General features: G+C 36.2%; 2 protein-coding genes and 1 non-coding gene across 4 annotated transcripts in view; 1 reads left to right on the forward strand and 2 right to left on the reverse strand.

Annotated features, from left to right (window-relative positions):
* The first annotated feature begins 330 nt into the window (after positions 1-330).
* On the forward strand, positions 331-8818 carry IKBIP (IKBKB interacting protein). Of its 2 annotated transcripts, none has more exons than XM_026841070.1 (4): positions 331-520; positions 1484-1680; positions 3318-3435; positions 4347-7882. In XM_026841070.1, the coding sequence occupies exons 1-4, from the start codon at positions 494-496 to the stop codon at positions 5163-5165; spliced, it is 1161 nt and encodes a 386-aa protein (XP_026696871.1). In that variant the 5' UTR covers positions 331-493; the 3' UTR covers positions 5166-7882. The 2 variants fall into 2 exon arrangements, with proteins under 2 accessions (XP_026696871.1, XP_026696872.1); XM_026841071.1 differs by having other exon boundaries at positions 344-520; positions 7867-8818.
* A 5085-nt stretch (positions 8819-13903) lies between these two features.
* The window catches only part of SLC25A3 (solute carrier family 25 member 3), a 10715-nt gene continuing 1141 nt past the window's right edge, over positions 13904-23477 (reverse strand). Inside the window, exons 2-8 of the mRNA XM_026864691.1 lie at positions 23457-23471; positions 19526-19647; positions 16783-16962; positions 16481-16662; positions 15599-15771; positions 14906-15016; positions 13904-14796 (exon numbers count right to left, since the gene is read on the reverse strand). Of these exons, the coding sequence (XP_026720492.1) occupies positions 14636-14796; positions 14906-15016; positions 15599-15771; positions 16481-16662; positions 16783-16962; positions 19526-19647; positions 23457-23471 (944 nt within the window). The 3' untranslated portion in view covers positions 13904-14635. The remainder of the gene's footprint in view (positions 14797-14905; positions 15017-15598; positions 15772-16480; positions 16663-16782; positions 16963-19525; positions 19648-23456; positions 23472-23477) is intronic.
* LOC113475976 lies at positions 16076-16315 on the reverse strand. The gene has a single exon (XR_003397659.1). It is a non-coding gene; the product is annotated as a small nucleolar RNA SNORA53 (small nucleolar RNA).

The raw sequence follows: 23477 nt of genomic DNA on the forward strand, positions 1-23477 counted from the left end.
GGGGCGGGCGGGGCGGCTCCTGGGCTGGGGGTTTCCCGGGAGCCCCGAGGGTGGGCAGGCTGTGGAGGTGCCCAGAAAGGGAGGGGGCAGTCGGTAGCTTTCGGAGCCCCGGGCCGGGCACAGGCAGGGCAGGGGCGGCGGCCGGGTGGGGTGTGGGAGGCTCGGGAAGGTCGCTGTGGGGAGCCGCGGTCGCTCATCTGGGCCGTGCGGGCCTCTGAACTTGTCCTAAAGCTGTTGTTCTTCCTGTATTAAACTATTTTTCTAACATGTAACAGACCTAAAAGAGATGTCTCTTTTTAAAAATTTTAATTTCATAATACATGCTTTTAATCTTAAATGTGTTTTTAAAGTTACAAAATTCGCATTTTTGCTATTTTTCTTGAGAGCAAGAGGTGTTTTTTTCCTACATACCTCAAACTCAGGGCATGCTTCCCAGTACTGTCACAAACAGCTCTAAGCTTTGTGCTCTTGTGACAGATTTGGATTGTAAATAATGCGGTTTACACCTTCATGTCACTATGTAAGTATCTAATATTTAAATATTTATATTTTGGTATGTGGCAATACCACAGAATAATCCAGAAAGAAGCACAGCATTGTTATCGCAAACCGGGCTAAAGCAAATCCACTAAGGATCTAGTGTATTTTGAGCAGCATGGTGGAAAATTTTAGGCTTAAAAATTCCCCTCTGTACTTCCCACTTGGTTGGTTAGACTAGGAGCTTTTTTATGTTTCAAAACTGGAGGAGGTTCATGTTGCTTGAGTCTATTCAGACCTTAATTTTAGCAAAGACAAAATTATAGCTTCTCTTTTACCTAGATGCATGATTTCATTAATCTTTGTTTTTCTATTAATGATTTTCTATTAACTGATATCTGTGGTTTTACAAATGACATGAAATCATTGCAACAGAACTATTTCTAAATTAAAGCTTGATTTGCAATCCCATTTTTAAAAATGAGAAACTTAATTTGCGTCTAATGTGGAGTAGGTACATTTTTTTTAAAAAAATTACAAGTAAAACAGGATAGTGAAATTGATTAAACTGTGACTAATCTACTATAAAAAGAAATGCTTTCAGTCCCTCTGATTTTAAATTTATCTTCAAAATGGCTGATTGTACAACAGATTAAATATTTCTGGTAAGGTGAAATTAAGTTTGAAAAGTCAATTTAATAAAATTTGTACAACAGATTAAATATTTCTGGTAAGGTGAAATTAAGTTTGAAAAGTCAATTTAATAAAATTGGAAAGCAGTGTCTATAAGACACAGAAAATTTGTTTCTATGAAAGTATTGTGATGCTTTACAAAGATTTACGTAACTAGAAAATGTAAACATTTTTGGAGGTGTATTTGTAACTAAAGGACAATAGGTTGTATTTGAGGATGTTTAGAAGGAAACTAGTCCTTTTTGTTGTTGTTTTGGTTTGTTGTTTTCTTTTTCCCCTAGCGCTTTCTTTTGCTTCTGCTTTTTAAAAACAGAAAATGTCTGAAGTTAAGCAGAGGAAAAAAGGTATTTCTTCATTCAAGACCAATGAAGGTTCTCAAAAGGTTGAGAAGCACAGTAATTGTGGGAAGCTGGCAAGTCCCGGGACTAGCCATAACTGGAGTTCCTTTTGGATGGACTCACGAACAAGCTTCAGCATAATTTTCCTTGCTGTTTGTCTGGTGCTGATCTGGTAGGTAACCCTCTAAAATGGATTTTAATACTTTCTTTTGGACTCGGTACTGTAATCAGTCACGCACGGGCAATATGTTAGTTACATTTGAATACAGTGTTTGGGTTAAGTGAACTACAGAAACTTGTTAAAGCTAGAAGGATCATGAAAAGAATAGCAGTATTTACAAGTGTGGAAACATTGGTATACGGTGAGGGATTACAGAAGCTTGATCTGTTCTATCATGTTGAAAGTCTGAAAGGTGCCATGCTCATGAATTGTAAATATCTGCTTTGGAGACTACATCTAACTGTGAAGAGCAACTTAATCTGACAATAAGGACAACAAAGCTCATTTGGCAGATGATAAATAATTCAGTGGAAGAAGCAAATTTAGAGTTTTCTGTAAATAGTCTCAGCACTGTGGTAAATTGTTCATCAGATAGAGTCTTCAAGTAAAGGTCAAGTATCTTTTTAAAAGATGTTTTAGAACATCTTAACAGCATCAGTAGCTTAGTTTCAACAGAAACTTTGAGTTTCATGCAGAAGTGATATGATGAGATACTGAGAACTCCAGTGCAAGAAGTTAGTCCAGATTTTTACACTCTAGGTATCAATCTTGGTATTAAGGTAAAATTTGTTCTTCTTTTAACATCACTCAGATTTCATTATATAAATCTTTGAGAAACAGAATGACATAGTAGAATAAAATATTAGTGATGCTTCTGCTTACTGTTTTATATATGTTTGTCTGGTTTGCATTTATCATCTATAGCTAGCATTTTAGCTTTTCTTGCCAAATTTAATCTGTATAGAGTACTGTAGATCTTTTGAAACTTCTACTTGCTGTTCAATGTACTTAATACCAATTTATGAAAGCACAAATATTTTAAATAAACTCTATTGTTCTAGATAAAATTGTTCTTAGTACTGAGAGGACCCCTGCATAGTCTACAACAAGCCTTGTTTTGGGATTAATAAACACCCAGAAAAATCAAGGGTTTTTGCTCGTTTGTCTCATTTTCTTTTTAACTGGACAGCGCTTACAGTTTAGAAAGCTCTCAAGTTCACAGTAAATGAATCTAGAATGTATATAAAGTACAGGACTGAGAACTCTACTGTCTGTTCAAAGCTAGCATTGTCATAACATTAGCTATACAAGCTTTGCACCCTATATTCTTGGATGGTTACAATTAAACAATGTTAACCAGCCTTTCTAAATCCAGAGGTTTCTATGCATGATTTTATGATGCTTTGCAAGAAAGTCCCAAATTATTTTTTGCATATTTCCACTGGTTAAATAACACATTATCAGTAAAATACATAGAGGCAGTGCATTATGAGCATGTAACAGCCCCTCTGTCAGCAGTCTTATCAGACATTTTTCCTCTTTGAATAACATACAGTGTAAAAATGAAGCATGTTTATGGATGTTCCCTTATTTTTCTACCTCTGTTGGATGGTAACTCCAATATAAAACACAGTTCAACTTCATTCTGATTTTTTAATAAATTTAATTTTTTTTCTCTCATGTATTGATCTAACAAATTCTGTGAACACAAATCCCTGCAGTAACAGATTGCTGTGAATCAGGTCCTGGAACACTTAATATGTGCTAATTATAGTTATGTTTACTATTTATTTACTTGCAATTTGCAGGTTCCTATTTCAGCAGTCAGGTCAATTTGCTGATATGGAAGAAAAGTACAGTTTCTTACAGCAAAAAGCTGAAAAATTCCTGGATGTGGAAAATAAAATTAACTTAATTTCTGAAAAGGTAATCATTAACATCTTAATTGGATAACCTCTAGGGGACACTTGCCATTGTTTTACTTTGTTGTCATTTAGTTAAATTTAACTTAAATTCTCATAATGTGTGAATAGGCCTTTGGAGAATATTTTGTGTGACTAAATGTGTCAATCCATACCACTATTCAAATATGCGAATATAGTGGTTGTATCTCAGTACTATTTTTTAGACACTAAGCTGTTTTTGAAAATTTATTTATGCACGTACTTCATTCTACCAATACTATTCTGTGTATAATTGTAATGTACATTGATTTGAAGAAAATTTACAGGTCTTATGTAGTAGACCTGTTCTAATAATATGAAAGACCTAATAAAGGGATAGTAATATTTTTTCATTGCTGTTTTATTATCTATGTGTGACATTATCAAGTAGGAAGCCTGAGCTGGCTGCCAAATTATCCTCTATAATTTACAGATAATGATGGGATTAGGATTAGAGCATAGTTTATGCCAGTGATGATGTTTTAGCACTGATCTCATAATGATGTCATTTATACATGATGTAATTTGAATGTTTATGTACTACACTTCATATTGCAAAATGTTGCATGAGATTTATGCAGTGTGATATATTTTACAAAAAACTCCCTCCACAAAAACAAACCAAAAAATCACCATGGCAAATAAGGGATTGACAACAAAGAAAATGGCATATATGCTATAGAAATTCAACAACAAACATAACCTTTTCTGTGACTTTTTCATGCTAGGTTAATCAACAGTATTTTAAAGATGAATTATGAAAGCAAATCTTATAGGAGCTTTTAACAAGTAAGGCTTGTAAGAGACTTTATTCTCTGTTAAATAAATGCAGATGGTTTTCTGTTCTTACTTTCGTTAAGTAGACATAGACATTGTTTTGTGTTATAAATGCAGCTTGAGTCTTCTGAAAGTATCCTACAAGAAGCTGCTTCATCCATCACTGTGATGACGGAGTTTGAGCAGGAAATATCTTCTCTTCATAACATCATAAATGATATTCAGAACAATCAACAGACTCTCTCTACAAAGATGCAGAGCATTAACGAGAAGTTCCAAAATGTTACAAATTCCTGGAGAAGAAGCTTGGATGAAATGAACACAAACACTAGTGGTTTAAAATCTGAAGCAAAGTTCATACATACAGAAGTTACTTCCCAAATTAATGAATTTGACCAAAGAATTAAATCCCTTTCAGAGAGAGTAAGAGATTCAGAAGACAGTACAGCCAGAAATATCAAAACACTAAAAAGGCAAGAAGATGATGAATTCTCTAGAGTTGAACATAAATTGGACTTACACGCAAAGGCAGTTGAAAAGCTAGAAGAACAACAGAATAGTCTGGTAGCCAAGGACACAGACCTGAATCAGAAACTTGTGAACTATGAACCTAAAATGGAAGAGTGCAAAACCCATTTGCCAACAATTGAAAATTCTATTCACTCTATTCTTAGATTATCAAGTGAATTGCTAAGTATGGAGAAAAAGATAGAGGACTTGACAACACAGCTATATACTGTTGAAAATCGTATGTTGAAAACTGTTTCACATACAATGGTGATGCAAAAGGTTCTTGAAGGCATACAGTATAATGACAACATACTGAAAATGCACAATGAAACAGTGGTTTTAGAAGGAGTAGTACATGACATAAAAGTATCTTCAAAAGCAAAAGAAAGCTGTAACTTAGAAAATGACCAGAATGGGGATAAGTGAATTTAGACATAGGGTTTTCACTGATGAAAAAGTGTGTTAATTTATTATAAATAATGCGATTCCAACATATGTTAAGGACAGCCAAATATTGTCATTAATTTAAATAGGCATTGGATCAGACTGAAAGGCAAACTAAAGAGCAAAAAATACTGTTTTAAAGGAGGAAAGGAGTATTTTATTAAATTAAGGATTATTTTCACCTTACTTATTAAAAGTTCATTTTTATTAAAAAGTAATATGAAGCAAAGTATGTAGATTTAAGGAAAAAAAGTCAAAACCAGAGACATCCGATTACAATTTATATTTAGTTTTCACTATGTAGGTTTTTTTATATTTCTACTTTTTGTATTATATTCCATGAACTTGTAACACAACGAACAACTAAGTTCTTACCTCTAGGCAGATATACATGTACCTCACTTTTAATGTGTTATATACCATAATGTTTTTGTGCTTATGGTTACAGACTTCTCAGTGTCAGAGTTGTTAACTGGAATCTACATATTTTATGTGCAGGAAAGAACTAAGTACATTTTTAACAGTTGAAGCTTAGATACAACAACATTGCAGAGAACAATAGTTAAGTACCCTTTACTGAGAACCTTCTCTTGTACTGATATTTGTAAGCAAGGGGTTACATAACAGTTGATGATATCTTTTATTTTTTGATGCCATTTGAATAGACACCTTAGATGTCATTTCTAGCCCTTTCAAACTTCTTAAAATCATTGGCATAGTTTTGTTCTGCCATTGAAGTCATTGGACTACATATAGACTGAAGTTCTTATTAACATATTCCTGTTAGCTGCTTCTTCCATCATTTAATTTGCAAGTTTGGTGTGATCAGTCACTGTATTAGTTTGAGGTTGGGTTTTGTGGGTTTGTTTTGGTGCTGTGAGAAACAAGTTTAACCTTTTATTCTGTAGAATGTTTTCAGTTAGACATTACATGACATGTCTGGTATTGCTTTGCATTTCAAAGGAAAAAAACAGTTTCACTGACATTGTTTCCCAAAGAACTGCAAAAGCAATTAATGAAAGCCATGGAGTTATGTACTCAGAGGCTGGGAATATGTAATTTATCCATGTCTAATAGATCTACTTACATGGAATGTAGTACTACCTAACAGGCCTGGTAGTTGTTCATTGAACCTGAATCTTGGGACTGCCATAAACTTATATCTACAGGTTTATCTTGATAATTTCCAATTCCTGATTTCTAAACTCAGCAAAGGAGATTGCTTAGTAGACAATGTGAACCCACAACATTTATGACTTAATCAGGCTTAAATGAAATTATTCTGGTTTTGTACATTAATTATCTAGAACTCTACTGAAATCTTCACTAAACAGTTAATGCTGCCCATTCAAGAGACTATTAAACCAGCATTTCTCAATGTTACAATCTTAACATTTTCATAAATTACTTAAGTAATAGATTTGTATGTTTACAGTCATATTCAATAAAATGTAGTGGATTGCCCTGTCCTGGTAAATAATCTAATTCAAAATAAATTGCTCTTCCAGAAAGGGTATGGAATAAAAACTTTAATGTTCAGTGTTCCATTAAGAAATACTATTCTATATGGAAATGTTTTGTAAATACTTTCCATGAGTGCATTCCCTTGTGTCTACTACATACATTTTTGGGGAAAGGTGGCTATATGACCAGTAGCATGCTCCCCAATTTAATGTTGAAAGGTGAATATACACAAGATTGAACAGGAAATCCTCACCCTTAGAGAGCATTACCTAGGAAACCAGTATGACTGTCCACAACCTAAATTTTGGTATTTTGTTTTGAAGGAGACAGTTCTGTGCTACTGAGGAATGACCAACACTACCAAGTTTAATATACTTGTTTCTTTGGTGATATTTTTACTAGTGTCAAGAAAATGATTAGTATGGAACTAATTATAGCCTCTTAGAATATGTTCCAGCTTTTCTGTTTCTCTCCAAGTTCTATGCTGACTTGTTAGGGATTGAACAGGATAGTATCACTTGGGTATTTTCCTTTCCTTTCTTCCTCTCAAATTAGAAAACCATGAACAAATTGTTGAAAAAAAAAAAAAACCCAAAAGTGAACTAGAAAATTCAGCCCAGAATCTCAACAGCAGCATGCATGTTCCCTCATTAAAATAGCTTTTCTAGAGGCAGGCTGTTTTAAGTCATGTTTTTCCTGTGAAGTAATTTGTTAGCTATTTCAACAAAAGGGCACCATGCCTATATTCCTTTGGCTTTTTATTCCATTGAATAGATATGATTACCAAAATAAAAACACCTCAGTTAACTATAATCCATGATTTCTGAGTAAGAGAATTTTAAAGTAGGCATCTTTCTAAAATGTTTCTGAATATCTTCTGGATCACAAAGGTTTTAGGTTTAATACAAACATTTCTCTAAATCAGAAGACTGTATTTGATTACTTGTGTTTTCAGAAGTCATGCTGGAAAGTCATCTAGCACCTTCCTGTAACTTTTGCTATATAATAGAAGCAGCAGTAACATTTGAATTTATGTATACTGAAAGGAAAAAAAAAGAAATTTTCATTTCTATTGCAACAGAAATTTATTTCTTAATGACAGGATTTGCTCTCAATTTCAGTATCAATAGTAAGATATTTTATTAGTTTATAGCTTTAATTTTGATATGAGTTATTAAACTATAAATCTTGTCAAATATTTTTATTTGTATCCCTCTAGTGTGAAAAGACTTGGAACATAATGGAACAGCTGGAAGATCTTCAAATAATTTCTCACATTAAACATTTGAAGGAAGATATTTATAAAATGAAAATATGGTCTAGCAGCATAATTAAAAAACAAGAACAACTGCAGGAAAACTTAACAACTCTTTTTCATGCAGTTTCAAGTGTTGAACAGAATGCAGCTTCTGTAGCAAAACATATAACTTTGACGATTGTGACAGTAAAAACTGACATAAGGCGCATTTCAGGCCTCGTCTCAGATATGACTGCGTTGACAGATTCTCTGCAAACACTAGAAGATAAAGTAGAAAAAGGTGAAAAGACGACAGTAAAAAATATAGGTGACCTGCTTACCAGTAGCATTGACCGAAGTACAAAACTACAAAACTTGGCATCCAGTAATGGAAGAAAAATTGAGCAAATTAAGACAGCATTATCTGAGTTAAGGAGTGATTTTAACAAGCATTCGGATAGATTTTTGAATCTTGAAGGTGACAGAGCAAAAGTTCTCAAGACTGTTACATTTGCAAATGATTTAAAACCCAAGATGTACAAACTTAAAAAGGATTTTGCCATCCTGGAGCCATTAATAAACGACCTAACACTGAGAATAGGAAGATTAGTGGAGGATATATTACGACGGGAGAAGGAAATTGCTTTATTGAATGAGAAATTTTCCAATCTAACAAGAGTTCAAACTGAGATCAAAGATATGAAAGATGAAGTAACCAAGATTTCAGACATGAATTGATCACGGTGAAATGCCACTGCCTAAAGAATAGTAGTATTTGAGGAGTGTTAACTCTATCATGTAGTACTACGCAGACAGACTGCATTTCAAGGCTTCATTTAGAAGCACACTGAAACTTAACTAGTGATTTGTCCTCTTCCATTGAAAAGGACAGAAAAAATTAATACTGATTTGAAGGGACAAGTTATAATGTAAGGAAAAAAACTCATGTGTCTGTACATGTATTTATCTTTCTGAAGGATGACAGATGCTATATTTAATAGATTGCTTGTTTTGTACAATAAAACAGTGTTAAAGTATAAAACGTTGTTCTTGCCTTTAGAAAGAAACAAACATTTCTTTTTCATGAAGAAAGCAGGACCCAGCTTTCCTTTCCTGCTCCAAAGAAAGGAATAAAATTGTGGTTTCCAGAGAGTTTGTCAAATTGCAGTAGCAATTTAATATTTATCTTAATATATTCACTCTGATTTTTGTAACTGTAAACATTTTTTTTAAAAGTGCTAAAGAGGTAAATGCAGTGAAGCAAGCAGTGCCCAGAAATATTGCTGATACCCTGCAAAGTTTGTCACACATTTAGATGGAATAATTTGTATAAGGTTTTGTGTGAGGCTTTATAGTTGTAAATCATAATTAGTGTAGAGCAGTGTTATGCCTTTAAAATACAGAACTCTGTATGAGGACAGTGCTTTGAAGACCTGACCATCCTACTGATGGCTTTCTGCCAGTGCATGCTAGCTGTTTAGAAATCCAAACAGTGTTACTCATTGTTTCTTAGCCTGTAAAATACTATAGTAAGCAGCAGAATTTGCAAAAGAGAAGCTACTTAGGTCCTAAAAGGTTAGACTGATATGAACCACTGGCAGTATTTCTGTGGTGAAGAGCAAAACAAGATTTGAGACATCTGAAAATGCAGGAGGCAACAGACTGAAGTAACAAGATAATGGGAATCTATTTAGCAGAGGAAAGGAGAAAAAAAAATACATTAAATAGGAATAAAAATTCCTATAAAAAACAATTAGGAGAGATGCAACAATTCAGAAAATCCCTATAAATGAAATCATATCAAAGTACAAGCATACAGTAAGGCATTTATGACTTCTCAGTTGTTTAGTTGGTCATACCTGAACATCCTGCAGCTACTAGACTCTTGATTGTATGGAAGATACAACCATTCCTCTCCCCCGCTTATTCTCATCCTCAGTGTTCCCTGTCTTTTGGCCTGCTTCATGTTGCTGGTCTTACGTACCTTGCTTGCTTCGTTGCCCTCAGTCAGTCTCAAATGCTTCTTTTCATTAAGTTTTCCTCTTTTTTGGTATAGGTTCATTCCTACATTCCGATTTTCTTTTATCCCTTTCCAGTCTACCTGACAGACCACAAGGATAAATCTGTCAAAAGACAAGTCTTCCTAGAAAGTGGCCACAGATAACATTTACCAGTGTCCCTTTGCTCTTTCTCACAAGTACTTACTCTCACTTCTTAAGCAAGTCCCTGAAAATAACCAAAGGGCATTTGAAAATGAAAAATTAAAGAACATCCAGAATGATCAGCCATTGTATATTAAAGCTTGATATTCATTGAATCCACCAATCCTGGGGTTCTTTTATGTGTGTGCAGGCTCATGGTAGTCTCATCAAGGAGAGTACTTGGCACAACAGCAGTGTGAGAAATCTATGTATCTTTCACTATGGCCCATATGAGTGGATTAATTGCATCATGGGCTATAGTAATTTTAATTATTTTGTTTTCAACTTTATGAATTAATCATTTGTGGTCACTAGCCCGTAAAAATCCAGAGAGGCAGAACTGGATAACCAGTAGAGCACTGTCGACCCAAGTAAAGAGAAGTGGAAAATATATTCCACCTGCACAGTTGATCAGAGAAGTCATGACACAGCAAAGCGGTCTTTCTGGATGAAAAGAACACACTCTCACTTTGGGAACAGTAACCAGAAAATAAGCCAGGATAAACTGTTGATTTCACTTTCAATTCCCAAATGAAGAACCTCCAAATCTTGAAACACATCTACCAGCGAAAAGCCAAGTGTACAGTCCTGTTCATGGTCTCCATGGGAAGTATGCAAAAAATGTTACAGAACCATAAATTTATCTGTGGATGTATGCAGACCACCCACCCTTCCTTCCCAGGAAGTTCAGGTTCAAAGCATTACCATCCTTTCATAAACTTTGTTGCTACAAGCAAGGGAGAAAAAGTTTTAAGTCACAGAGGTAAAGTGTACTTGAAAAAAAATAAATAAAACCCCCACCAGGATCACAAGTTTACACACCTAGTGTATTGTGCTCAGAAGTAAGCAGACTGATCAGTACTTCTTGCATAATCTGCACAGGTATTACCAATCCTCATTTGCTCTTCAAGCACACACCACTGTACTAAAAAATTAAATGAGATTTAGAGTAGCTTTGCAATTACACTGGTCTTGAGGACAGAGGCAAAGCTCTTTCTACAGTGGAAAAGATGACATGTAGAGAGGTGTATGTCATAAATTTAAAGCAGACTACTAACTGCCTCCTTGGTTTAGTACTGTCAGTGGTGGGGAGAATGGCAGCTCAGTAAACTACCCCTTACATAATTCATTTCCAGGGGTGCTCAATAATACTCTCCTAAAATTTTACTAAGTGATTGAGACATTCAGGTAATAATGACAATTACAGCTATGCTACTTAAAAAATCATCCCATGCAGCCCAACCTGTAACAATACTCATGACATCTTTGCTTTAACTTACTGTGCAGGTGTAGAACTGGCCAATTAGATTCTTGCCAGAAACTCACAAGTGGGGGGCGGAAATCAAAACCAACTAGCAACAGCATTAAGTGATCAATGCTGAAAAATGTCATGAGCAAAGTAATCCCAACACATTAAAATCTACTTTTAGACACTAGAACATCAGCTCAGCCAAGAAGTTTCTGCTAGCAACATCTTTCTCCCACACACTCAGTTATGAAACTTGTATTCTGTACAAGGCCATATAACTGCTAAGATCAGCTATCCAAGATACTTGTATTTACTATTAAAAAAGCAGGATGTTTATTGTTTTCACTGTGAACTACATCGTTTCTCTGTAGAAATGTAAATGATTACAACTATTTGTATTAATACAGCCCATTTTAAAATTATATGCAAGCATTTCAGCAAGTATCAGCACATTTGATTTGTACTACAATCTGGTACAAACAGGGCATGAATGGAATAGTTATTCCAAATTTATATAGACAATATGCTTTAAACCAGAAAGCTGATCTCAGCTCCAGTAATAGCAAGAAAGGATGTTTCCTTCTTCATAAAACAGTATGCACAAGTGGCTTACACATAATCCATGTTTTACAAAGCACTTTGGGGTTTAGCAACTGGTCTGGGGTGCTCCTTTTCAATAGAGGAATTTCCCTGCAAGAAAAGCTCAAGTCTGTCAAAAGCACCACTGCTCCCCTGCTCTATCCTCCTGACTTCTGGAAAACTTACCACACATTATGCTATAAAGCAGTTACCAGTAACAAAGTTGACCTTTTAAATGCATTTTAATACTAGTTTTTTCACTAAAGCTTATTTAAAATTATCAGTAGGTGACTTCTTAAGCAATAACATTTTATATTAAACCCCTTCATCTCAAGCATCTGAGCAAGCCTCTAGCTGAATGTTAATGAAGTCAGCATCTGAGCGGCTTACTCCCTCTCTCTCTCTCTCAGGTTTTCCACTGAAACAGAACACTAAGTAGCAAGGTACATTTTCCCTTCCTCAGTTAGAGAAGGGGATTGGCTAGCTGCCACTCGTGGTCTTATTGCGTATCTATCTTGATAAAATTATCTGAGCATCTTTAGGTAGTTTCAGGTCTACCCTTGAGCAATAAGAAAATAGATTTAAGATTCTCTTATTACTGCACATATTTAAAATGGCTGCACAAGTGACCCAATTCTAGAGAAAAAACACACAATTTTGCTTCACACTTAGAACAAGAAACAGTCTTGAGAAATTTAGCTTATCATTGGATTACTTAGACTACCTCACTGCATGAGCCAAGTTTGTCTCACTCTTTTGCCAGCCTTATTTGACAAAAGTGCTTCACTTTCTCAGGATTAGAAGAAACTTGAGATGTTTTCCAGGAAACAAAGAAAAGTCTATTAAGTTAAAATACACCTTTAAAGAAGCTATGATATTAAGTACACATAAGTGATACTGTTTTTTCTAACAAGTTTAACCACATACAAAAGTTAACTTCAAAAGCTGATTTAACATCAGTGGCCTTGACATGAGATCAAGTCATAGTTAATGCTCTTCTCCAAGGAAGATCTTAGGAGCATTTAATGATTCATTAAATAGTTCCAAAGCTTCCCACTCACAACAGGGCAACAAAATGTATGTACATACTTATATCATTAAATATATTTAAATTCAACACCAAAGTAGTTGTACAAACATTTTATTTAGGCTTACGGAATTTGACTTTGCTGTATAAATAATGCAGTTTGATACCAACCACTCTAAGAATGTGTCATGGTGACAAGGAATATTAAATTTTGCTCCACATTTTGAGATGTACCAATTCAAAATAAGGCTCATCTTGCTTATGTAGCATAACCATCCAAAAGCTTGGAAGTTGGGAGGGTTTCCCCAGCAGGTGAGAAGCTCAACACTATGTAAAATAGTAGCAGGAACATCAAACTCCAGTAAGACACAGTGGTCAGTGTATTTATGCTACTCCAATGCCACCTGCTTTGTTCTTTTGACCCTGAAGGACACAAGAGGAAGGAGCAGTACAACATATGTGAATGCCAAGCTAGAGTTAAGTACCATAAGCTCACATGCTAGAATGCAGCATATGCAAACAGTTTTGCACAAAAGACACATACGCTCCAGCTCTAAGTGAACAAAGTAGTACTGAATATGGTGAACCTCTTACATACTATTAGGCATTTTCTGGATTTTTCTCAATGTGATTATCAACTGTGGGTTCTTGAACAGGCAAAACACAGAAGGCAGCATGCTCATTTTTCTGTAAAAGACTGGTAAAAACAAATTCATTGCCTTAACAAAACACTGCGTGTCTCCCCTTGCATGTCTAGGAGCCTAGATTTCTTCACATCAAGTAAGGTCCAAAAAAAGATTGGTATGGCTTCTTGCACTGCAGCAGTGCATGGCTCAACCAAAACTCTGCTTTACAGTTAAACTAATTCAGAGAAAAAATGAAATCAAACACAGGAGTAACCAATTATAGGGAAAAGCTGGCAAGTTTGTTAAAGTCTACAGTAAGAGGCAAGGCATTTTTCTCTTACTGTAAAGCTGTAGTAAGCTTTTAGTGGTTGGGTATCTTTGAGAATCTTCATCAACATCAGCTTTTCTTTTGTTAAGGTGGCAGTTACTGTTTAATTCCACAGTACAACTGAAAGGACTGAGTTCTTTGGTGTGGTTCAAAGCAGAAGTTAGTCAAACAAGCATAAGATAGTTATGTTAGGATAACCACCCCAAAGCAGAAACAGCTCTATTATATATAAGGTTCCTTTTATCTGTATGACCAGGATGCCCTAGCAGATTGCAGTCTCATCTCAGCCATTCCATTCAGCTGTTCTACAGTAACAGCTTATTATAGGCAAATAAAACAGTGGACTCAAAATGCATAGAACTGCAGGTTAGTTACTGCCGTTCTGCAATGACAGGTTCTTGGCACTTCTCTGGAAACAGCAAAAGCTTATTTTTGTTACAACTGTTTCATAATTCTCTAGTTCCTAAAGTGTAGAATAGATTAAATTCTTTAAGGGGGTGGGGGAAAGTATTTGAGGTATTTGCTGCTATGAAATGAAGCTTATATATGCAGTAGTAAACAGACACTAAGCACTCTGTTTCTCATTTATTTCAGACCATGACAGTGGTAGAATTTAAACCCTCGTGTGGGATGAGGGCACAGCCAATAATGACATCATATATGTTTTCTACATAGTCAAATATATAAAAGTTTCATGAAACTCATCACTGGGACAGCCAGCACAGTCAGTCCATGAGCTGTCTATTCAGCTAGACCAAGCTTCTTCTTCAGAGATTCTGGCATTTCAGGTGGAGGTGGACGAGGAAGTCTGAAATAAACCTTCACAGAATCGTAGATGAACCACTGTAGTGCAGTCAGGGTACCAATCATAATGATACGCGCAAACAGACCTTTCCATACACCTGTATAGCAAAACGAAAGATGAGTAGCATACAAAACCAGGTAAAAGAAATCTTCCCCAAAAGACAAAACACCACAAGCTTTTGATCCAAAATACATAAAAGGATGTACCTTTGAATCCAAGCCTCATAAGAACCTGTGAAGCAGAACTGCCCTTTTCTTTGTTCAACACAGACACCACGGAGTCAGCAGGATGGGAAACAATTGCACAGAACACACCAGCTGAAAGAGTAATTTGACATTAGTTCTGTTACTTATAGCTGAAACAAGCTGTACTGTTACTGTACATTAAGTACAACCAGCTGAAACCAAACCTTCTAATAACTTCTGTGCAATTTATCTCAACCCTCCCTGTATCCTAAAAGGACAGCAGCTACATCTTACAATGTGACATGAATATTAGAAAACACCTCAGTTCTGCTCTTACATCACCTCTTCTGCTGAAACAAAACTCCCTCTGAATCTCTGAATATTGAAAATTCCCCCTTTCATTCAGATTTCTCTCCCCTTCCTTCAACCTTCCCCAGCCTAGCAAAGATGCAAGTTTTTTCACTTGAATCAGCTGCAGTTTCTAAACTTAGACATTAACATTGTTAAGACATAGGAACTTAATTTTAAGAGCACTATCATCCTACAGACCCATTTGCCACTTACAGATTTAATAGTTTTTTTTTCCCTGCACATTTTATAGTGAGAAGTAAATTCCGCAATTCTAGCTACAATTATTTGATATTCTGAGGAGGAATAGACTTCTAGAGTTGCAGTAATCCATTAATGAAGTGTAGGACTTAAAAGATTCCTTACCAATGTAGCCTGCAACAAATGTGACTACCAGCTGTTCTCCTTTTGTACATTCACTTCGTGGCTTGGGAACAACATACTTGTAGAGAGCTTCAACAGTACGCTCAAAGCAGGCAAATTTCATCATTGTGTATGGAATCTGTCTCATCCATAGTGGAGCAACACCTTTATAGAAACTTAACCAGAGAAAAGACACTCTTTCATTTTCTCCAGTATTTAAAGCGCATTTCTAACATGAAAAAAGACTAGTTAGCTTATTGTTGCTATCGAGAATACAACTTCTAAATACTGACACTCTAAGGCTTAAGTGTCTCAATACCTACAAACCAGAAATTTATTAGTTCCCAAGTACTAACTTGAAACAGCAACACAAATTAGAATATACCTGATCTGTACACTGCACAGCTGTTTTTGTAGTCACTTTTCAGAGTACGATGCATTGCAGCAATGCTGTACTGATACTACAAGTGCAGTAAGGCCCATGTCTGCATATCAGCCAAGTCCCGATAGTAATACATGACTCGTATGTTTACAGCCACTTCCATCAGAACAGAAAGCTAACATGCAGTTATATTACTCTTACATGCCAATGACTCAAGCATCTTTGACTGTACAACCAAAAAGTTGCTGAATATCTCTGACTGGAACTGCTAGAAACTGAAGTTATCCAGCAGAACTCAGCACAAAGATACTCACAAAGATGGATCTAAGGAGCATGTGGAATTAACAGCCAGTTCAGCACAGATTCACTGCAGTATGTTGTTATCTTGAAATATAAGGACCAAAAAGTATTATAAGCTAAAGCCACAACTAGTTTTGGCAACAGTTCTTCATCAGGAAAAACATCAAGAACCTGGATAAAAATAGAAATCGAGATATACTTACGCCCAGATGCCTTCTTCTCCAAACATTTTAGGTAAAGCCTGCCGCAGAGTGTTTGCATATCCAGGCTGTGTCTGAATACGAACTTTAGCAGCTTCCATCGGAGCCAGAGCAATGTCAGCAAAAAACTCCGCACTGGCAGATGCAGCTAAATATAATGAAGTACGCCACAGATATGCATTTTCCTGAAGTGAATTTAAACACACATTTTTATTAATGAATCACACTTTTGTGATACTAAAACTGTGTTACTAATATTATTATGTTGCAGATGTATAGCCTTATGTAAACCACCCAAAGCTTACCTCTCCCAGCATGTTGCCATACAGGATTTTGAAAACTTCATAGAAACCAAATTTACAAAGCCCCTGCATGGAATATCCAATAAAGGTAGGAGCCCATCCCTTAGCCAAGCCACGAACACCATCTTCTTTGACTGTCACTGAAAATCCATTGAAGATGCTCTTGTATTTTTGTGGATCGACCTAAACAGAATAGGCAGTTAATTGCTAGATATAGCTTACTGTTTCCCTTCTCACACCCCCACCTGAAATATAAATTCTTAAAATCCTCATACAACTAGCTTCCTAAGGTTCCCTGGAGGGATAACGTACTCACCACAAGGTTACACTAATGTAACGGTAATTTGCTAGTCTCAAATCCTAACTTATTTTATCAGCCAGTATGTTCCTCAATACTTAGGAACCACAAAACAATATGAATTTCTGTATCAGGGAGATTTACTGAAATCACTATTCTAACACCATCTGTAATATACTGGCATAACTATGTTTAGATCAGATTCTTTAAAAATGTCAGCTTCTGTCAGCAATCTCAACCACTCTACATGTCATACCTATGTACACTCAAGTGTCACCACAAACCAAACCTGATGATTCGCTTGATTCTTAATCCGAAAAGGTTATTTGTCCACTGTTAGGTTTATCCCTCCACACAGTCAGACTAAGACAGATGGAGCAGAGCACATCAAATAGTATTCAAGAACTTCTACACTTGTACTTTGACTTCACAGTAAAGGCTACATACAAAATATTTTCTACATACAAAACTTGCAGTGAAATTTCATTAATAACTTATCAGAAATAAAAAACGCCAACCTGAATGTTTCATGTGAAAAGAAACCATTTAACAAATTCTTAAACAGATCATTCTAACAAATTTTGTCACATCACAATGTTACTTTTCATATTTGACATCATCCAACATTTTCTCAGAGAGGTAAGAAGATATCAAATTAGAAGTCAACCAAAGCTTTCAGAAAGAGCTATGGGACATGCATGCCAACTTGCAGTGACTGCTATTTTGTCTTACAGTGTGGAAACAACCTACGTGAGAACTAGTTTACCTAAATATGTCAATTTTAAAATATTCAGTATTTCAGAAAATTGCATATTTAATCAGGTACTGTGAAATGAAACTGTTCATGTAGGAACCATGCTTATTTACCATCTACATAAAAGCTGACTTCTTAAAGACATGAAGGCAGGCAACAGGTTTCCTCCTGGAGAATCTAGGATTAGTAACATGCTCTGTACTGGATTTGTAAAGAGATAAATGCTGACAGGTTTTACAAGGTCACACCTGGAATCCACATGGAACTCTCCTCTTGCACCTTCCTCTAAGTGCTGGAGAAGGAAGGGGAAGTACCACCACCCTTACCACATAAGAAGCTCAGGACAGGTAGCCTAAGCTGAGCACACCTACCAAGCAGTTGAAGCCTGGCAAGTATGAGGCCTTGCTCCCAATTGTGTATGCAGCACTGTATAGCTCTCAGGCCTTCTGCCCAGTATCCCAATTTTCAATCAGATTAAGAACTGTTTGAGATGCTACATCCTCTCTACCCATGATCAATCTCCCTCTCGGGAAACTCAAACCTTAGGCACAGGTAGTCAAGCTACAGATCTTGGATTATTAAGTCCGTAACAATAGAAGACTGCACTTAAGCTACATTTCAGAAATAAAATGCTCAGTTACAGTTATTCTCTAATAGTAGAAATAGGAAATTCCTACAGTTAGCCTGGTCTCAATGCAAATTTTGTAGAAAGCAGCAGGTTGCCATCATTTGATGCACCCTGTCTTTGTCTGATATGTTACAGAATTACTAATTTGAGAACAGAATTTCAGATATTCTCAAATAGCTGAAAAAGCCTCTATTGTAAAGAATGTTAAATAAAGGCCTTCCAGAACACAATTTTACAGGATATCACATGCAGTACTCCTAGTGCAAGTAGTAAGCCTCACTAATTTATAGTTTCCTCCTAATTTCAGGAGTTCTATCGTTACAGAATCACCACTTTTATATTCAGTGTCAACAGGGAAGTCATTAACTACTCTATTTCCAGAAATTCATAAGCATGCTTTAATTTGCTTCACTTCTGAGGCACAGATTTGCCTGAATAAATCCATTAGTATGTTTAATCCATGGCTGTTCACTAGGTGATTTTAATGCGGAAGCTGGTATTGCAAATTAAGTGCAGTGTGATGACACTCCTTTCAGTTCAATTAAGAACCACTTCAAGGAAACTAGCACTGATGGCCTTACCAATACTGTATCAAGTTTTACACATTCTATTCAAAGGGGCATCATTAGAAAGTATCCAATTCATAAGCCATGCATCAATATCCACAACATCGTCGTTAGTGGATCAAATTACACATGCATGTCACTCCAGGCTGAAAACCACAGACCTTCCAAACCAAATCACCAAAGATACTATTTCCTTTCTCCAAAAGCACATGAATAGCACTAAACAGCCTACCAGCCAGCAAAGAGTTATATTGTGCTGGGTGCCTTCCAGCAAAAACAGTCAGTTAAACTTGCCTTAAATGTAGTCAAAAATAGTTCTAGAATATCCTAAATGTCCCTGCTTCTTTTGAAAATGGTATTTTGTAGTCTCACAGCAGTAGATTTGATAAAAGACCATTCAAGTTTACTCACTTCCAGAAAAGACCGAATCCCTACAGTTAATTCTTAATATGCTGGCTGCATAGAGAAAAAGTTTAATAAATGTTTAAGTTAATACAAACCTGCATACGACATTTCACTAAATCCAGAGGTACAACAGCAGTGTGTGTCAGGCCACAACTTAGGACCCCACCAACGCCACAGAGAGCATAAAACTTGAGCGAGCCATATTCACAACTGTATTCTGCAGCAAAAAATAAAGACACACCATGCTTTTACATAAACTTCATGCACTGTTGTCTATGCCTCCAAGTTATTAGTAGATTAAATATACCACACTAAACATGCTTTGTCAATGTCACCACATACCAACATGCAGAACAAACCTGCATTCTGCATTTAACCAGGTCTAGAGGAACCAGTGCTGTATGTGTTGTTCCACAGCTAATAATCCCACCAAGGCCACAAAGCATAAAGAATCTGCCTGAGCCATACGCACAGCTGTATTCTAGTTAATTGAAAAAAATTACATATATATGATCAATCATAAATGGTAACAAAGATCAGAAAAGAAACAAAATTGACTGAGTGCTACCTTCTCAAGTGTATTAAACTGAAATCATGTCCCATGCTGTATTATTCAACTGTAGTATTATACTCAAAATAATTCCCTTGCTTCAAATTAACACCTTTTGGACTGACAAGATTCCATTCTAATCCTTCCGAATTGAGTTTATTCCTTTTAAAAAGCAATAGAAGAAACAGTTCAGTTTTAGCTCACAGCACACTTGAACCACAGAAATTAATCCTAGAAGCCGCTAGTGGAAATTATGACTCAAATTTGCAAGGTCCAACATTTTCTTCTATCAGGGAATTAAGCAAGAGTGTTTCTCTAGTATTCTTGAGACAAAGCTTCTCTGGTTAAATATTCTGTGATAGCGAAACTTCTGCATTTAATTAGAGACCATACAAATCTACAAGATCAGCACTGGATTTTTATTTATGAAGATATATTTTCAGGTATTTTTCAGATTCTTTATACAGTTTTTTAAAATTAATTCCAAATACAGAATTTCAGATTTATGCAGTTTCCGTTTCATGAAACCGCATAATGTTATTAAGTTAATCATCACATTCAATGCCCATAAACAAAGTTCATTAAAGAATCTTTCAGATCACATTTAATCAAGGGATACTTAATTTGCAGTGTTCTATACAGTACTGCATATAAAACCACCCAGTTTTGAGAACAAGTTATTAATTTTCACAAAATCCAACACAGCAAAGTTACTGGAGCTAAAAAACAAGAATCAGTTTCCTTCTTCCATTTCTGAAGAAGCTACAGAGGGTATGAATATATGCAACCAGAAAACACTCAAGTTTACAATTAACAGTACAAAATAAGCATAAGGTAGCAGCACAGTTCTACTATGCTTCACATTTTAAATATTTAAGTAAAAGCAAAACTAATATACTAAATAAGCATATAGAAAACAATATGCTATGTAGAAAATATTCCCCAGAGTAGAAAGGGATAATCTAGGTTCTTCTGCTATTAGATCTAGTGGTGTTACTTCAATATAAAGGAATGTTACACCAATTGATTAAGAACTGTCTTTACAGAGTTGCTAATGAAAATCAAAAGACAGCAAAAACTTATCCTATTCAGAGCTTCTCTGCCCTGTCTTTTTGTTTCTGAAATAAATTCTTTTATGAACATCAACAAAAATTTACAATTATGTTTAACAGCATCAACAGAGCACCAGTTAACACTAGCAGGCTTATTCAGCTCATAACTTTATTATACGGGAACTTCTTCCCCAGAACGTTCCAGATTTTACATTACGTTTTACATTCACACTTCTCACCTTACTCTTCAAAATTAATCACAAGACAACAAAAATGTTTTTTCTTTATTCTAAAATAACAAATTCCAAATCACAGACACTGTATTAAGCCTAAACTTCGAAGTGAGAAGTCAGTTAACAGTCAAGAATAATGTATAAGCTATGAGAATATTTTTTGAGATGCTGCTCAAGACTTGTAATATGCTGGTCCAGGACTTACATGCACCTCTACAGTAGCTTGGTTATGCTACCACATTTGCACACAACAGTAATATTTTGTTTACAACTTGCCAGAATGACTGGTTAAACAAACACAAACAAGGCTTTCTATGAAGGTGTAATCAGAGAAGAGACTCTTGATCTCTATTCAGCTCTGCCTAGTTGCATCTTTGGCCTGCAGCACAACAATACTGCAGCTGTTGTACTGCAGTAGCTACCATGCTGCCCAGGTACCAGAAATATTTGTTCACACCCCCATTTTCACAACAATTTACTCTTAGAAGTCATACTCTTTAACTGACAGAGACAGACATTTGTAGAAGCCACAGAAAAGCAGAGCTTTATTACAATTCTATTCAGACTGACCTGTTGCAAGCCAGTATCAGTTAGATTTGAGCTCTTTACAGGTACATAGGTTTGTTGTGGTGTGGCAGTATTAGGAAAAAGCACCATAGTACATCCCACACTTTTATTTCAGAAGTAGTCAAATTTCCTAAAAACTGTTACCTGAAAAAGAGCACCGGCTAAATGTGTAGTACAAAGGGCATGAAAATTATTCGAACATACCTAGACACTGACTTAACACAAACAAACTCTGAAGCTACTGAAATATAAATATACAGCACAAAAACATGTCTGCTCTGTTAGGACAGATACATTGTAACTATTTAATTTCTCTGCTTCTGACATTTTAGCAAGGACAAATTCCAAGAGCTGATCATAAAACACTTTGTCTCTGAACTGTGTTACAGTTGATGCCCTAAGCTGAACTCAGAAGGCCTCGTGGCTTGTACTGACATTTTGTGACCTTGTGTGAGCTCCGGTACCTTCTGCAACGTGTTACTCTCCAAACACAAAGGCCAGAGAACCAACTGGCACGTGAAATAACGAACAGAGCAGAGAACACTACAAATACTGAGAAGTTCTGGTCAACCTTGACCACATCTGCCTACAAACAGGATGAAGATTAAGCATAATGCTTCTAAGAAATAAGTGCACCTACTGAATATCTTTAGTATTCTGACAAGTGATTTAGGGCTTTAGTTAGCTAGCAATAAGATTACTACACTGGAAGCCAGAAGTCCTTTCTTGAAAACTTAGTAAGATCCCACAAGAATGTCTGTCTTTCACACATTACATGAATCTCATAAAAGAGCACTAATATACTTCAGTAATCATAGTACTTCAGAATAGCTATTATTTTTTGTAAAATAAAGGCAAAGAGATAGCTTTAAGTTATTCAGCTTAAACGAATTAGAATTTTAACATCTACATCTGCTATTAGCAGTACAATCAAGGTCTGACCCTTGGAAGTCACAAAAGTGAACAGGAAACATATAGGAAGCACTTGCACTTAAAACTGAAATACATCACTATCTTAAAACAGCAGAGCTATCTGGCATATGCCCCAAAACTACAAAGGAGAAAAAAAAAAAAATAAAAGCAGGGAAAAGCCTCACAAAATAGAACAATTGCAAGCACCTCTAATGTGTCCAGATGTTTAGGTGTCCAGCTGTAAATAAACAGGAGGGAAAAGTAAGAGGAAAATTTAAAAGAAAAAGGATGGGAGAAATAGTTTTTCAAATCCATTCAGATTCATATGATGTTCTTCTCCCCTGAAGAAATAAGTACGGGCCTACATCCCCAGCAGAGCCAGAAAAAGCACTTCCTTATTCCCAAAACAGAATCCATCCGAGGCCTCTGTAATTACTCTGAACTAGAACCTTCCTGTGTCCTTTCCCGGTAACATCGGATCCTTGCTGCCACTCAGCACACACCGCGGAGGGAGCGGAAGAGGCTGCCAGCGCCTCCCCCACCCATGCCCTTCCTCGTCCTCCAAGCGGGCGCGTAGGCCTAGCACCGTGTCCTCCCGGACCGGGCCGAGCCCCGCTCAGCGCTAACCCTCCCTCCGCCACCCCGACGGGCACCGGCGCCTCCACCACCCGCAGGCCTCGCCGCCGCCGCGACCCGTCCCTCCCTCTCATACCTTCAGCGGCGGATGCGGCCG

The sequence above is a fragment of the Athene cunicularia genome (genome assembly GCF_003259725.1).
Source record: "Athene cunicularia isolate RWA chromosome 1 unlocalized genomic scaffold, athCun1 chr1_part2, whole genome shotgun sequence".
Taxonomy (NCBI): Eukaryota; Metazoa; Chordata; class Aves; order Strigiformes; family Strigidae; genus Athene; species Athene cunicularia.